This window comes from Erinaceus europaeus, chromosome 12 (assembly GCF_950295315.1).
Source record: "Erinaceus europaeus chromosome 12, mEriEur2.1, whole genome shotgun sequence".
NCBI lineage: Eukaryota > Metazoa > Chordata > Mammalia > Eulipotyphla > Erinaceidae > Erinaceus > Erinaceus europaeus.
This window is the reverse complement of record NC_080173.1, coordinates 99,419,833-99,437,103: the sequence shown is the minus strand read 5'-3', so window position 1 is coordinate 99,437,103 and position 17,271 is coordinate 99,419,833. Positions and strand designations below refer to the sequence as shown.

The 17,271-nt window shown below is 45.8% G+C and overlaps 1 protein-coding gene across 7 annotated transcripts in view; it reads right to left on the bottom strand.

Annotated features, from left to right (window-relative positions):
• Nucleotides 1-1,270: 1,270 nt before the first annotated feature.
• KIF9 (kinesin family member 9) overlaps nucleotides 1,271-17,271 on the bottom strand; it is a 63,410-nt gene continuing 47,409 nt past the window's right edge. For 6 of the 7 annotated variants that reach the window (XM_060204798.1, XM_016192898.2, XM_060204795.1 and 3 more), the window contains 5 exons: nucleotides 16,406-16,620; nucleotides 13,900-14,076; nucleotides 13,516-13,631; nucleotides 13,073-13,177; nucleotides 1,271-1,562 (listed from right to left, as the gene is read on the bottom strand). In XM_060204798.1, coding sequence (XP_060060781.1) covers nucleotides 1,512-1,562; nucleotides 13,073-13,177; nucleotides 13,516-13,631; nucleotides 13,900-14,076; nucleotides 16,406-16,620 — 664 coding nt within the window. In that variant the 3' untranslated portion in view covers nucleotides 1,271-1,511. The remainder of the gene's footprint in view (nucleotides 1,563-13,072; nucleotides 13,178-13,515; nucleotides 13,632-13,899; nucleotides 14,077-16,405; nucleotides 16,621-17,271) is intronic. The other variant, XM_060204797.1, reaches the window with a different exon arrangement.

Below are 17,271 nucleotides of genomic sequence, written 5' to 3'. Positions count from 1 at the left end.
CGAAAGCTATTTCAGGACTCTCATGAATCAGTCTGGAGCCAGGGCACACAGCTGGATGTCCTGAGCACAAGATTTGCATGTCCAGAGCCCCAGAGGTCCCAGGTTCAATCTCCAGGACCACTGAAAGCCAGAGCTGAGCAGTGCTCCACTCTTCCTCTGCCCTCTCCGCTCTCCCTCTCATATAAGTAAACATTTTAAAAAGATAAAATAGACCAATGGTGGCACCTGGCTACCACCTGCTAGGAGACAGTCTCGTGAGAGATGAGTACTCAGGTGTCTTTTCTCAATCTCTCTACCTCCAAGTCTCCTTTTCCCTTCCTTCTTTTTAACTTTTTAAGACAGTTTTCTTTTCTTTTTTTAAATATTTTATTTATTTTATTTTAATGAGAGAGGGAGGTACAGAGAGAAAGACCAGAGCACTGCTCAGCTCTGGCTTACGGTGGTGTTGGGGATTGAACCTGGGACTTTGGAGCCTCAGGCATGAGAGTCTGTTTGCATAATCATTATGCTGTCTCCCCCACCCCCTTCCTTCTTTTTTAATATTTATTTATCTATTCCCTTTTTGTTGCCCTTGTTTTTACTGTTGTAATTGGTGTTGCTGTTGTTAGATAGGATAGAGAGAAATGGAGAGAGGAGAAGACAGAGAGGGGGAGAGAAAGACAGACACCTCCAGACCTGCCAAGAAGCCTGTGAAGCGACTCCCCTGCAGGTGAGAAGCCTGGGGCTCAAACCGGGATCCTTACATCAGTCCTTGTGCTTTGCACCACCTGTGCTTACCCACTGCGCTACCGCCCGACTCCCTCCCTGTTCAACTTTGGTTTATGGTGGGGCAGAGATGATTGAATCTGGGACTTTGAAGCTTCAGGCATGATAGCTTCTCTGCATAACCATTATGTTATCCCCCTGCCCTCTTATTCTCCTGGAAAGAGTAGGTTGGTGGAGGCACTGAGCTCCTGTGATAAACCAGAAGGCAAAAAAAGGGGGAAAAGATAAAGATGTAAAAATTGGACATCTGGTGAAGCAGGTCTGCAGGTGTCTTTCTCTCCCCCTCTGTCTTCCCCTCCTCTCTCCATTTCTCTCTGTCCTACCCAACAATGGCATCAATAACTACAACAATAAAACAACAAGGACAACAAGAGGGAATAAATAAATATTAAAAAAAAAAAAAAGGAAACGGCCACCCCCTACCTGGATGAGCCTGGCTGAGTGGAGATTCAGTTCAGTGCAGCCACTCAGACAGGAAATAAAGTTCTTAGAAAAGCACAAAAAGTTCCAACTAGAGAGTTAATTTATCGTGTCTCCATGCATCAGTGAACTACAACCAAAACGTTCTGTGAAGATGAACAGAAATCTGCTTGAAAGGTTGCTTCTCCCAGCAGGCAGCCACCGTGTGTTCTCTGGGCTGGGCCCCATCTCTGAAGCCAAGTCACTGAAGCCTGGGCGGTGGCTTAGCAGCTCCATTACGGCAGCCAGGACTTCTGGGAGTGCTTCAGGGTACCGGTGATCGCTCACTATTTTTTATTCACTTGCTGGAGACCTGTAATGGCTTTCAAGTAGTTGTGCTGGAGAGAAAAAGGTAAGAAAACCAGAACTGATCAAGGGGTATAGACTTAACAAAGACTGAGAAGCCAAGCTAGATGTGTGAACTCCATCAGTTTAAAAAACTCTGTATTTATTACTGAGAGAGAAAACCATCACATCACGCTAGCACGTGTAATAGCGGGAATCACACCCAGACCCTCACGCTGAAGAGTCCAGTGCTTTCTCCACTGCACCACCTCCCAGGGCACACATTCAGGCATTCTTTCTCCAAACTGGGTTTTTTGTTTTGTTTTGTTTTGTTTTTGTGGAACTGGGTCCTCAGCTATGTGTAGTTTTCCCATTTATTTATTGCTGCGACTTGGTGTCTGCACAATGTAGCCACTGCTCCTGGTGGCCATCCCTCCCTTTTTTTGGATAGAGACAGAGAGAAATTGAGAGGGAAGGGGGCAGAGAGAGGGAGAGATAAAGAACGCCTGCAGTCCTGCTTCAGTGCTTGTAAAGTTGCTCCCTGCTGGTGGGGCTGGGAGCTTGACCCCAGGCCCTGGCACATGGTGACGTGCGCACTCCACTGTCCATGGGCCACTTTCAGAAAGAGAGAGTGAAAGAGAAAAGTGGAGGAGATGCCTCCATGGTCATGAGGTGTCGGGGCTCAGGCCTGGGTCACATGCAGGCACTTGAATGAGATGGTAAGTCTATCTTTCGTTATTCATTTATTTATTTTGCCCCCAAGGTTATCGCTGGGGCTCGGTGCCAGCACTATGCATCCACTGCTCCTGGCAGCCATTCTTCACTTTTATTGGATAGGACACACAGAAATTGAGAGAGGAGGGGAAATAGACTGGGAGAAAGACAGACACCTTCCGACCTGCTTCGCTACTTGTGAAACGACCCCCTGCAGGTGGGGGCCAGGGGCCTCGAACCAGACCCTTGCAAGGGTCCTTGCGCAGTTCCTTGCGTTTCATACTGTGTGTGCTCGACCTGGTGCGCCATCGCCTGACCCCCTTTAATTTTTATTTGTTCATTACTGGATAGAGACAGAGAGAAATTGAGAGAGGAGGGTGAGATAGAGAGGGAGAGAGACATAAAGACATCTGCAGCTCTACTCCACTACTTATGAAGCTTTCCCCCTGCAGGTAGGAACCAGGGGCTTGAACCTGGGTCTTTGCACACTTGTACTGTGTGCACTTAACCAGGTGCACTAGCACTTGGCTCCAGTAAGCCTATCTTTCCAGCTCTGCAAATACAGTTTTGTGACAGGATTTACTCTGACTGGCCCTAATTCTAGGAAAAACATGTTTCATCCATCGTTTCTAAAGAAAATGTAAAAGGCTATTTTATTTTTGAAAGATTTAATCATTTATTTGAGAACCCCAGCATCACTCTGACACATACAAATGCCAGGAATTGAACTTGGGGCCTCAAGTTTGAGGATCCATTGTGCAGTGGATAAAGCATTGGACTCAGGAGTTGGGTAGTAGCGCGTCGGGTTAAGTGCAGGTGGTGCAAAGTTCAAGAACCGGCTTAAGAATCCCAGTTCGAGCCCCCGGCTCCCCACCTGCAGGGGAGTCACTTCACAGGCGGTGAAGCAGGTCTGCAGGTGTCTGTCTTTCTCTCCCTCTCTCTGTCTTCCTCTCCTCTCTCCATTTCTCTCTGTCCTATCCAACAACGATGACAACAATAACTACAACAACAACAAAAAAACAAGGGCAACAAAAGGGAAAAATAAATAAATAAATATTTTTAAAAAAGCACTGGACTCTCAAGAATGAGGTCGTCAGTTCCATCCCTGGCAGCACATATACCAGAGTGATGTCTGGTTCTCTCTCTCTCTCTATCCCTCTTTCTCCAACTCTCTCTCTCCCAAATAAATAAATAAAAATTTAAAAAGAGAGAACGAGAATCCATTTTGCTACCTCTCAGACTGCTGAAAAACATTTTAAAATGAGGCCAGGTGGTGGTGCAGCTGGTCGAATGCATATGTTCAAAGACTCTGGTTCGAGCCCCTAGTCCCCACTTGTAGGGGGAAAGCAGAGCTGCAGGTCTCTCTCTCTCTCTCTCCCTCTCCCTCTCTAGCTCCCTCCTCTCAATTTCTCTACCCAATAAATGAATGGATTTTAAAAAATGTTGTGTAGGTATAAAAGTGGCTGTTTCGATGGCAGTGCTCTGGGGTTTTATCTCTGATGCCTTGTCTGGCTGTTGCTTGTGTGTGACTGTCACATCACGCTACTGACAATTTAAGCACAAAATGAGATTTCTTTATTTATTTTTATGATATGTATTTAGCCTTACAGGAGTGATTGACCTTGCATTATTTCTAGTAGTCATTAACACACAGGTAGGAATTTTTTGTCTGCTGCACAGCTCTGTGCCCCCGGACCGTTTCTGTCCTATGCGGCAGTGGCACCTCCCCTCCCACTATGTTCTGCTCCATCTTCTCCGACAGAAATTTTGTTGTACTGCACACTAACTCCAGTTCTTCTTTCTTTTTTTTTGCCTCTAACAATCACAACTCTATTTCTGCCTTATGAGTTTAATTACCCTAAATTCCCCCCCCAAAAAATGCCCATTTATATGTTAATTAAAATGGAAGTCTTTTCTATTAAAAACTCCATCTCAACACAAGATAGGTTAACTATCTCTGCTATATATAAGTCTGATATATCTTTGTGATGGAGTACTGTGCAGCTGTTAAAAAGATCACGGAGACATATCCGGGTTGGCTGGGAGGGTCCTCAGTGTACGATGCCAGTGGGAGAAGAGACATGCCCAGCACTGCGGTGTGGAACTAGAAACTAGCGGCAGGGCTCTGTCAGAGCAGGCTGGCGCTGAGTCTTTCTGCTCTCGCGCTTCTTACTGTTCAAACCAAATCGCAATTGATAATGTAAGTAAGTGCCACCCAAATGCAGTTTACGGGAGCCGGGTGGTGGCGCATTTGGTTGAGTGCACATGTTACAGTGCGCGAGGACCCAGGTTTGAGGCTCCGTTCCCCACCTGCAGGGGGAAAGCTTCATGAGTGGTGAAGCAGGGCTGCAGGTGTCTCTCTGTCTCTCTCTCCCATCCCTCTCAATTTCTGACTGGTTCTATCTAACAAATAAAGATAAAAATTTCTAATGCAGTTTAATTAATATATTTATTTCGCAGTGCTATGCAACCCCACCCCTCTTGAGCCCACTTTTTTCTTTTGTTTCATGGCACAAGGCCTTATGCAATTTTTTTAAAATTTATTTATTTTCCCTTTTGTTGCCCTTGTTTTATTGTTGTAGTTATTATTGTTGTAGTTATTGGTGTTGTCATTGTTGGATAGGACAGAGAGAAATGGAGAGTGGAGGGGAAGACAGAGGGGGGAGAGAAAGACAGACACCTGCAGACCTGCTTCACCACCTGTGAAGTGACTCCCCTGCAGGAGGGGAGCCCGGGGGTCGAACTGGGATCCTTGCGCCGGTCCTTGTGCTTTGCGCCACCTGCACTTAACCTGTTGCGCTACCGCCCGACTCCCGCTTTATGCAATCTACTCTTCCGGGCTCTATTTTTCTTTTTATTATTTTTATTTTGGATAGAGAGACTGAGAGGGCAAGACACCTCAGTGCTTCCACACCATCCAAGGCATTTCCCTCAGTGCTGTGCTGCCAGGGCGTGGAGTGAGGCCTGAGGACGTCACATACAGCGATGTGTGCCACCCGCCAGGCGGGCTGTTTCCTCCCAGCCCCACAAAGCTGTTCTTAGGCAAATGAACTCAGGTGAAACTGTTACCTGTCACATAAGAACTCTCTTTAGTGGCCTGGAAGGTGACACAGTGAATAAAGCATTGTGCTCTCAAGCATGAGATCCTGAGTTTGATCCCCGACATCATATATGCCAAAGTGATGCTCTGGTTCCTGGCCCCCCACCATGTCTCCCTCTTCCTACCTTTGTTTCTTCTCCTTCTTCTTCTCCTCCTCCCTCCTCCTCCCTTTTCCTCCTCTTCCTTCTTTTGCCTCCAGGGTTATCACTGGGGCTCAGTGCCTGCACTATGAATCCACTGCTCCTGGTGGCCATTTTTTTTTTTCATTTTTTGTTGTTGGATAGGACAGTGAGAAATTGAGAGAGGAGGTGAAGAGAGAGAGATATACCTGCAGACCTGCTTCACTGCTTGTGAAGTGACCCCGCTATAGGTGGGCAGTCAGGGGCTCGAACCAGGATCCTTGAGCTTTGTACTTTGTTAGCTTAACCTGGTACCCCACTACCTGACTCCTTCCTTCCTTCCTTCCTTCTTTACTTTCTTCCTTCCTTCCTTCCTTTATATCCTTCTTTCTTTCTTCCTCTTCCTCCTCCTTTTCCTTCTTTTTTTCCAGAATACTGCTTAGTTCTGGCTTATGGTGATACTGGGGATTGAACCTGGGACTTCAGAACCTCAGGCATGAAAGTCTTTTGAAGAACCACTAAGCTATCTCCCCAGCTTTCTCTCTTCCTCATTAATAAAAATATTAATTTAATGCCTCTAGTGACCCAGGAGGTGGTGCAGCGGATACAGTGTTGGACTCTCAAGTATGAGGTCCTGAGTTCAATCCTTGGCATCACATGTACCAGAGTGGCGCTCTGATTCTCATAAATAAATAAATGAATATTTTAAAGAATGTCTGTTAGGCACAGAGACACCCACAGAACGTGGTTCTTCTGTTTTCTGTCTCCATGCTGGGTCTCTGCATAGTGAAGACCCTTGCTGCCAGTCTAAATGTGTCTTGGCTGTCACTGGTTCTCTATCCCCTCCTATCTGTGCAGGGTGGTCCCTGTTAGAGAGGCCCTTCTTGGTGGATAGAGTTCAAGGGATTGGCAGCTCTTGGCTAGACTGTGGTCACACACTGACTCAAACAGCCCAGCATGTCACAGCCTGGTCCTGGTGTGCAGGGCCCCTACTCATCCCAGTCCCAGCCTAGGATGCTGTAGATGACAGAAGATACTCATAGACCCTGGAACTCCCTGGGCTAGAGTTCCTTCCTTCCTTCCTTCCTTCCTTCCTTCCTTCCTTCCTTCCTTCCTTCCTTCCTTTCTTTCATTTTAATTTCTTTATTGGGGAAATTAATGTTTTACATTCAACAGTAAATACAATAGTTTGTACATGCATAACATTTCTCAGTTTTCCACATAACAATACAACCCCCACTAGGTCCTCTGAAGGACCTGTATTCTCTCCCCCACCCACCCAGAGTCTTTTACTTTGGTGCAATACGCCAATTCCAGTTCAGGTTCTACTTGTGTTTTCTTTTCTGATCTTGTTTTTCAGCTTCTGCCTGAGAGTGAGATTATCCCATATTCATCCTTCTGTTTCTGACTGATTTCACTTAACATGATTTTTTCAAGGTCCATCCAAGATCGGCTGAAAACAGTGAAGTCACCATTTTTTACAGCTGAGTAGTATTCCATTGTGTATACAGACCACAACTTGCTCAGCCACTCATCTGTTGTTGGACACCTGGGTTGCTTCCAGGTTTTGGCTATTACAAATTGTGCTGCTAAGAACATATGTGTGCACAGATCTTTTTGGATGGGTGTGTTGGGTTCCTTAGGATATATCCCCAGGAGAGGAATGGCAGGATCATAGGGTAGGTCCATTTCTAGCCTTCTGAGAGTTCTCCAGACTGTTCTCCACAGAGGTTGGACCAATTGACATTCCCACCAGCAGTGCAGGAGGGTTCCTTTGACCCCACACCCTCTCCAGCATTTGCTGCTGTGACCTTTTCTGATGTGTGACATTCTCACAGGAGTGAAGTGGTATCTCTTTGTTGTCTTGATTTGCATTTCTCTGACAATCAAAGACTTGGAGCATTTTTTCATGTGTTTCTCAGCCTTTTGGATCTCTTCTGTGGTGAATATTCTGTCCATGTCCTCCCCCCATTTTTGGATGGGGTCATTTGTTTTCTTGTTGTTGAATTTGGCAAGCTCTCTATATATTGTGGTTATTAGCCTCTTGTCTGATGTACGGCATGTAAAGATCTTCTCCCATTCTGTGAGGGGTCTCTTGGTTTGGGTAGTAGTTTCTTTTGCTGTGAAGAAGCTTTTTAATTTGATGTAGTCCCATAGGTTTATACTTGCCTTAGTCTTCCTTGTAATTGGATTCGTTTCATTGAAAATGTCTTTAAAATTTATGCGGAAAAGAGTTTTGCCAATATTTTCCTCTAAGTATCTGATAGTTTGTGGTCTAAAATCCAAGTCCTTGATCCGCTTGGAATTTACTTTGATGTTTGGTGTAGTGGTTCAGTTTCATTTTTCTGCATGTTTCAACCCATTTTTTTCCAACACCATTTGTTGAAGAGACTCCCCTGTCTCCATTTAATAGTCTGGGCACCTCTGTCAAAGATTAGATGTCCATAGGTGTGGGGGCTTACTTCTGGGATCTCAATTCTATTCCACTAGTCAGTGTGTCTATTCATGTTCCAGTACCAAGCAGTTTTGATGACAATGGCCCTATAACACAATTTGAGGTATGGGAGTGTGATGCCCCCAGTTCTGTTATTCCTTCTCAAGTTTGTTTTGGCAATTCTAGGTCTTTTCTGGTTCCAGATAAACATTTGTTCTATTCTCCTAAAAAATGTGGTTGGGATCTTGATGGGGATAGCATTAAATTTGTAGATGGCTCTGGGTAGTATATTCATTTTGATGATGTTAATTCTTCCAACCCATGAGCATGGAATATCTTTCCACTTTTTTTTTTAATTTCTTTATTGGGGAATTAATGTTTTACATTCAACAGTAAATACAATAGTTTGTACATGCATAACATTTCCCAGTTTCCCATTTAACAATACAAACCCCACTATGTCATTTATCATCCTTCATTCTCCCCACCCACCCACCCCAGAGTCTTTTACTTGGGTGCAATACGCCAGTTCCATTTCAGGTTCTACTTGGGTTTTCTTTTCTGATCTTGTTTTTCAACTTTGGCCTGAGAGTGAGATCATCCCATATTCATCCTCCTGTTTCTGACTTATTTCACTCAACATGATTTTTTCAAGGTCCATCCAAGATCGGCTGAAAACGGTGAAGTCACCATTTTTTACAGCTGAGTAGTATTCCATTGTGTATATATACCACAACTTGCTCAGCCACTCATCTGTTGTTGGACACCTGTATTGCTTCCAGGTTTTGGCTATTACAAATTGTGCTGCTAAGAACATATGTGTGCACAGATCTTTTTGGATGGATGTGTTGGGTTCCTTAGGATATATCCCCAGGAGAGGAATTGCAGGGTTATAGGGTAGGTCCATTTCTAGCCTTCTGAGAGTTCTCCAGACTGTTCTCCACAGAGGTTGGACCAATTGACATTCCCACCAGCAGTGCAGGAGGGTTCCTTTGACCCCACACCCTCTCCAGCATTTGCTGCTGTGACCTTTTCTGATGTATGACATTCTCACAGGAGTGAAGTGATAGCTCATTGTTGTCTTGATTTGCATTTCTCTGACCATCAGAGACTTGGAGCATTTTTTCATGTGTTTCTCAGCCTTTTGGATCTCTTCTGTGGTGAATATTCTGTCCATGTCCTCTCCCCATTTTTGGATGGGGTTATTTGTTGTCTTGTTGTTGAGTCTGGAAAGCTCTTTATATATGTTGGTTATTAGCCTCTTATCTGATGTATGGCATGTAAAGATCTTCTCCCATTCTGTGAGGGGTCTCTTGGTTTGGGTAGTGGTTTCTTTTGCTGTGAAGAAGCTTTTTAATTTGATGTAGTCCCATAGGTTTATACTTGCCTTAGTCTTCCTTGTAATTGGATTCGTTTCATTGAAAATGTCTTTAAAATTTATGTGGAAAAGAGTTCTGCCAATATTTTCCTCTAAGTATTTGATAGTTTGTGGTCTAACATCCAAGTCCTTGTTCCACTTGGAATTTACTTTTGTATTTGGTGAAATACAGTGATTCAGTTTCATTCTTCTGCATGTTTCAACCCATTGTTTCCAACACCATTTGTTGAAGAGACTCTGCTTTCCCCATTGAATAGTCTGAGCCCCTTTGTCAAAGATTAGATGTCCATAGGTGTGGGGCCTCATTTCTGGGCTCTCAATTCTATTCCACTGGTCATTGTGTCTATTCATGTTCCAGTACCAAGCAGTTTTGATGACAGTGGCCCTATAATATAGTTTGAGATCTGGGAGTGTGATGCCTCCGGTTCTGTTCTTTTTTTTCAAGATTGTTTTGGCAATTCTAGGTCTTTTCTGGTTCCAGATAAACTTTTGTAGCATTTGTTCTATTCTCCTAAAAAATGTGGTTGGGATCTTGATGGGGATAGCATTAAATTTGTAGATGGCTCTGGGTAATATATTCATTTTGATGATGTTAATTCTTCCTACCCATGAACATGGAAAATCTTTTCACTTCTTTGTGGTTTTTTTTTTTTTATTATTTCCTTGAGTAGGGACTCATAATTTTCAGTATACAAGTCTTTTACTTCTTTGGTTAGGTTTACCCCTAGATATTTTATTGTTTTTGTTGCTATAGTAAAAGGAATTGATTTCTGGATTTCAACTTCTTCTAACTTAGTGTTTGCATAGAGGAATGCCACTGACTTTTGTATGTTAATTTTGTAGCCTGACACCTTACTGTATTGCCTGATGATTTCCAAAAGCTTCTTGCTGGATTCCTTAGGTTTTTCTATGTATATTATCATGTCATCTGCAAATAGGGAGAGTTTGATTTCTTCTCTTCCAATCTGTATGCCTTGAATTCCTTGCTCCTGCCTGATTGCTATGGAAAGAACTTCCAACACTATGTTGAATAGTAATGGTGATAGTGGGCAGCCCTGTCTAGCACCTGATCTGAGAGGAAATGTTCCAGTTTTCACCATTGAGTATGATGTTGGCTGTAGGTTTGCTATATATAGACTCCACTATCTTCAGGAATTTTCCATCTATTCTCATTTTTTGTAGTGTTTTGATTATAAAAGGATGTTGTATTTTGTCAAAGGCTTTCTCTACATCTATTGATATGACCATGTGGTTTTTGGTCTTGCTTTTGTTGATGTGGTGGATCACATTGATTGATTTACATATATTAAACCAAGCTTGCATCCCTGGGATAAACCCCACTTGGTCATGATGAACAATCTTTTTAATATACTGTTGTACCCAGCTGGCTAGAATTTTGTTCAATATTTTCGCATCTATGCCCATCAGAGATATTGGTCTGTAGTTTTCTTTTTTGGTTGTGTCCCTGTCTGCTTTTGGTATCAAAGTGATGTTGGCTTCATAGAAGCTGGAAGGGAGTATTCCAGTGTCTTCAATCTTCTGGAAGACTTTTAAAAGTAGAAGTATCAGTTCTTCTTTGAAGGTTTTGTAGAATTCATTTGTAAAACATTCTGGTCCAGGACTTCTATTCCTGGGAAGATTTTTGATAACTGTTTCAATTTCATTAGCTGTGATGGGCCTGTTCATGTTATCTAGTTCCTCTTTACTTAGTTTTGGAAGTCAGTAGGTATCTAGGTAATTGTCCATTTCTTCGAGGTTCTCTAGCTTGGTGGCATACAGTTTGTTCATAGAAGCCTCGCATGATATGTTGAATTTCTGCGGTGTCTGTTGTGATATCCTCTTTTTCATTTACTATCTGATTTATTTGGGTCTTCTCCCTTTTTTGTTTTGTGAATCTGGCTAAAGATTTCTCAATTTTGTTCACTCTTTCGAAGAACCAACATTTACTTTCATTGATCTTCTGTATGGTTTTCTTATTCTCAGTGTTATTGATTTCTGCCCTAACTTTAGTGATTTCTGTTCTTCTGGTTGCTTTAGAGTTCCTTTGTTGTTGTTCTTCTTCTAGGTCTTTAAGATGTGCAATCAGGCTGTTTATTTGTGCCTTTTCTTGTTTCCTAATGTGTGCTTGTATAGCTATGAACTTCCCTCTTAGGACTGCCTTAGCTGTGTCCCAAATATTTTGATAGCTTGTGTCTTCATTTTCATCGAAGTCTTGAAACATTTTGATTTCTTCCTTGATTTCCTCTTTGACCCAGAGGTTGTTAAGGAGTGTACTGTTGAGTTTCCACTTTTTTGGGACTATTATTACTCTTTTGTTGATTGTTAAGTGTTAGTTTAATTCCACTGTGGTCTGAGAAGATGCTTCGGATGATTTCAGTGCTCTTGAATTGGCTGATGCTGTCTTTGTGGCCTAACATATGGTCTATCCTTGAGAATGACTCATGTGGATTTGAGTAGAATGTGTATTCCAGTTTCTTGGGATGAATGACTCTGAAAATGTCCAATAGTTCTAGTTTATCTATCTCTTCATTTAGCTCCCTTATGTCTTTATTGATTTTCTGCCTGGATGATCTGTCAAGTTGAGAGAGTGGGTTGTTGACGTCCTCTACTATGACTGTGCTGCTGTTAATATATTGCTGTAGCTCTTTCAGTAGATGTTTGATGTATTTAGATGGCTTCTCATTGGGTGCATGGATGTTAATAATTGTTTAGTCCTATTTTCTTAACCTGTTCTGATACTGTTTTAGCTTGTTCAGCTAGTTGTGTTCTTAGCTCAGCTATTTCAGCTTTCAGCTCTCTAACAACCTTGAGATAATTAGTGTTTTCTTCCAGGGTCTCATTTATTGTTTCTGCATTTCTGATGACAATTCTTTCAAACTCTTTACTCACTCCTGTGATTATTTCCTTAACTAGTTTGGATGTTGAGTTTATTATTCTGTGCTTCACCCTTTGGAGGGCTTTTTTAGCTGGACTCTTGTCCTGGTTCATTTCTCCAGTATTTCTTCTTGTTGGCTTAACCATTTTATATATTATGTTATGAGGTCCCTCTCTCAGTACTTTTCAAATTACTCATCACTCTTGCCTGGATTGACTTGTGTCTAAGTAAGGTAATTAAAGGGTTCACAGTTGTGGAAGCTGACAGTTGTCTCAGTAATATTTTAATCCCAGAGTTGGAGCTCAGTGGCTTAAAAGCTTCTTTTGTTCTTTTTTCTTCCCTGTAGGCAATGGGAGCCAGAGGGCTTTTTAAACTATAAGTAGGCTTCTTAGCTTAATCACTGACTCCTGACCAAGAGATAAAGCAGGGTGGGACAGAGATAATCCAGTGGTTATGAAAAGAGACTCTCACAGCCCCACTGCTAGGTCACCGAGGCATAGATCTTCTCCTGAGTTTCCTTGTCAGTTCTCTGTCCCCTGGTGTCAGCACAGGGCCTCCCTGCCGCTGCTCTAGCCTCTGAGGTCAGTAGCAATGGAGACTCACAGCTGCATTTGGTAAGTCTCAGGGGAGTCCTCTCCTCCCTTCAGCGGTCTTTTTGTTGGTGAAACAGATTAGAGGTGGAGTCTCAACTGGTAAACTGCCAGACTGTTACCAGCCACTTAATCTCTCCCTAGGCTCCTTTCTGTCCATGAGCCACACGTGTTTGCACTCACCGGTGATTTGGTGGTTTCCTGAAGTCGTTCTAGTCCTGTCTTGTTGTGGTCCCAGGTGGTCTCCTTTGGTATTCCTCTGGGCTAGAGTTTCTTCCTCTGCCTCTTTGCAGTGGGCATCCGAGAAATGAGGCCCCTGGAGCATAAACATGCTGGAGACCCCCCCAAGTTACCTTTTGCTCTGTCTTCACTTTGGCATTGTAGAAGGAGACAGACTCGGGCCCCTCAGGCAGCATCGTCTGCTGTAGCTGGCTGAATTTGTCCTGGTCATCTTCGCCCTAGGGGAGGCCAAGGTCAGCACAATCCCTCCGGCCTGGAATGGCCAGGATCTGCCCTGGCAGGGCCTGTGGTGGGTATCAGCCCTTGCCATCCAGGGCAGCTCAAGCCTCCCAGTCCATGTCTACCACCTGGGCAGAATGAGCCACTGCCAGGGTGGCAGCAGCAAGGGGCAGGTCCAGGTCCCCGTCCTTGGACACCTGCCCACCTGCCTAGGTCAGCCAGGGGAGAGGCTGGGGGGGCCTCAAACATGGCCATGTGTGCAGAGGGAACAGAGCCAGGAACATCACCCACTGCCCCGTGCTCGCCCACCCATCGACTGACGCCCTGAGCTACTCACCAGAGACACAACCCTGTTAATAGGCACCATACCCGGCCGGATGCTGCAACCTGACTTAAGTGCCACCTGCAAGTCCTCCGGGATGAAGAAGGACTCATTATACCAGATGTCAAACTCTGCGAGGAGACAGGGAGACAGAAACGATGCTGAGGACACAGGTTCCCTGCCTGTCACAGCCTCCCCCACCCCCCACCCCCGTGTGCCCTGCCTGCTGCAGGGTCTCACCCTGTCCCCAGCTCTGTTTCCCACCCCCAGAGCCCTGGAAGCCACAGTCTGCAGCTCCTGCCTGCTCCCTGCCTCTGCCACCAAGAAGCTCTGAGGCCACTTGTAGACCCCAGGCCGCAGCCCTGCTCTGAGTCTTCTGAGACTCCCCGAGTGGCGCACCCGTGAGCAGGCGGTGGCGACACTGGTCGACCAGATGCTGGCAGTACTGGATCTCAGCCCTGAGGTCGCGCAGGTCCTGGTACTCGGCACGGTACTGCTTCTTGAGGTCTTTGAGCTTCAGTATCAGCAGGAATTCCTCCTCATCGATGATCATCAGCCCCTTGTTCTCATATTCACCTGCAGGAGGCGGCAAGGTCAGAGAATGCGGTGCCCGCCTGGGGTGGGGGAGGGAGGCGTCCCAGAAAGAAGGGACAGTGTTGGCACAGCGTGAAGACAGGGGGCACCAGAGGAGGGGTTGAGGTGTGGCATAGGTGTGTGCAAAGCAAAGACAGGCCAGTCTGCTAGTGCTTCGTAGGAAGCAGGGACGCTCATCAGAGGAGCCACGCTGGCGTTTTGGGGGGCATCCACTCAGGGGCATGGTGGGGGCTCACCTGTAGAGGGCGCCTCACCCAGTGTGAGGACCCAGGCTTGGCTCTCTGGTGACCACATGGGAGTGAGAGGGGAGAGAAGCTTCAGCAGCTGTGGGGTGGTGCTGTGGTATAATCCTGTCTCTCTTGCTTTCTCCCTCTCTACTTAGTGTCTCTCATCACCTTTTATCTAAAAGAAAAAAGATGGCTACCAGGGGTAGCAGAATCATGCAGGCACGGAACTCCATCTTGGGCATATTCAGGAGTGAACCGTAGGCATAAAGCACAAGGCGCAGAGTGCAAGGACCAGCTTAAGAATCCCAGTTCGAACCCCCAGCTCCCCACCTACAGAAGAGTCGCTTCACAGGCGGTGAAGCAGGTCTGCAGGTGTCTTTCTCTCCCCCTCTCTGTCTTCCCCTTCTCTCTCCATTTCTCTGTCCTATCCAACAACAACAGCTATGACAACAATACCAATAACAACTACAACAAGCGCAACAACAAGGGCAACAAAATGGGAAAAATAGCCTCCAGGAGCAGTGGATTCATAGTGTAGGCACCGAGCCCCAGCAATAACCCTGGAGGAAAAAAAAAAAAGAAAGGCATAGAGAGGGAGTCAGGCGGTAGCACAGCAGGTTAAGCGTATATGGTGCAAAGCGCAAGCACCAACTTAAAGATCCCAGTACAAGCTCCCAGCAAGAGAGTCGCAAGAGAGTCGCCTCACAGGTGGTGAAGCAGGTCTGCAGGTGTCTGTCTTTCTCTCCCCCTCTCTGTCTTCCCTATCTCTCTCCATTTCTCTCTGTCCTATGCAACAATGACAACAACAATAATAACTATAACAATAAAAAACAAGGGCAACAAAAGGGAATAAATAAATATTAAAAAAAGAAAGGCATAGAGAAATATGTCACAATTTTCCCCAAAGCCCAAATATCAGTTTAAACATGTCACAAGGGTTGTATATTCAAAGAAGGTGTGGACAGAGAGCACATCAGGACTGATCTGTAGGGTATGAACAGTCTCCCCATGAACTGGGGAATAAAGTTGCTCTCTGAGAAGTAACTCTACAAGATGCACCCCCAGTGAGTGAGCTAGTCAATTTGACCTGCAGAAATAAATCAAAGTGGGGGGACAGTTGGCGGTGGTGCACCTGGTGAAGTGCACACATTATAATGTGCAAGAACCCAAGTTCAAGCCCCGGGTCCCCACCTGCAAGGGGGAAAGCTTCATGAGCAGTGAAGCAGGGCTGCAGTTGTCTCTCTGTCTCTGTCTCCCCTTTCCCCTCTCACTGTTTCTCTGTCCTATCAAACAAAAAAGAAAGAAAGAAACTAAGGCTATCTGGAGATGCCCAGATAATCAGTGAGGTCATCCTCGAGGAACAGCGCAGAGATGTAGCTAGGGGAGCCTCGCAAACTGGCATGACAGTGGAGCCAGACCAGGCGTGTGCACAGGGAAGCCTCTCACCCACTGGCCTCACAGTTAAGGTGGCCACTCAATGCAGATCTGGGACCCACACGGGATCAGTGTCCCAGGTGAGTCTTCTGCTCAACCATGAGGGGCCTTGGCCCACAGTGCAGGTACAGGCACGGGCTACCACCGGGCTAAGGGCAGAGCCAGGGTCACCAGCTGTACACCCTTGTCAAGCCTGCCCCCCCCCCCCCCGCCTCGCACCACCTGCTACAGGTGAGGAGATACCCCTAGGCCAGCACAAGTCTCAGGGGTTCTGCTTGAGGGGTGGTCTCCATGACATTCGTTGGCTCTCTGGATCCACACTCATTCCCTCGTGGGCTTCCCATGGTCTTCCCAAGGACTGGGCCATGCCAGGACCTGGGAGTCTTGTGGCCCGATCTCTTGAGGAGCTTCTATGAACCCAAAGCCTGTTTCTGCACAGGTAGCAGCACAGGTAGTAGGTGTGCTAAGTCTGAGATAGCACACCTCTGGGGGACACACAGGTACAGACCAGCTGAAGGAAGGACTCCCCGGGGCTGCCTAGAACCTACTGATGACCCAGAGCTGAAGGTTGCACTGTAGCGTCCTCTGGGGCCCTAGGCAGCCATGTTTGGAGCGGGAGGCCCCGATGGCCTCGTGCTTGTCCTAGTCACCTTGCTTCTCCCGCAGGGCCTTCTGGACGTTTAGCGCCTCCTTGGTTGTGTCGATCTCTTGCTTGATAGCGTTGATGCGCTGTGTGGTCTCACTTGCCCTTTTTCTCCGTTCATTCAAGATGGATTTGTTTTCTTTGAAAATGCGGTTGATCTCACTACCTCGCTCATTCTTAAAGTCTTCAAAGGCCACAGGCTTGGAGGGTGGGGTGCTGGGCCTAAGGATCAAAGAAGGGAGGAAGGAGAGAAGGGAGAAGTGGCATAGCAATTCACCCCATTTCTCTGGGGCTTCTGGAGTCAGGAAGTGAGACTTGCTCGGCACCCAGCCCAGACGGGAGCCAAACTGTGGAGGGTCATTTCCTCCTGTTTCACTTTATACATGAGGGCATCTGACCAATATTCCAAAGCAAATGAGGAAATGTGCAAAAAGCACAAAATATCATACATTCTTCGAGGATTTATTTATTTAAATTTTTATTATCTTTTATTTATTTATTGGATAGAGACAGCCAGAAATTGGGAGGGAATGGCGTGATGGAGACAGACAGAGAGACACCTGTAGCCCTGCTTCACTGCTTGCAAAGCTTTCCCCCTGCAGGTGGGGATGGGGGCTCGAACCAGGCTCCTTGTACATCGTAGCATGTGCACTCAACCAGGTGTGCCACCACCCGGCCCCTATTTATTTTCTTCCAGAACACTGCTCAGTTCTGGCTTATGGTGACACAGGGGATTGAGTCTGAGCCTCAGGTGCGAGCGTCTGTTTGCATGGCCATTACACTGTCTCCTCCACCCCATTTTTTATGATTTATTTATTTATTAGTGGGAGAGAAGGGGACCTAGAGCATCACCCTGGCACAGGGCGATGCCGG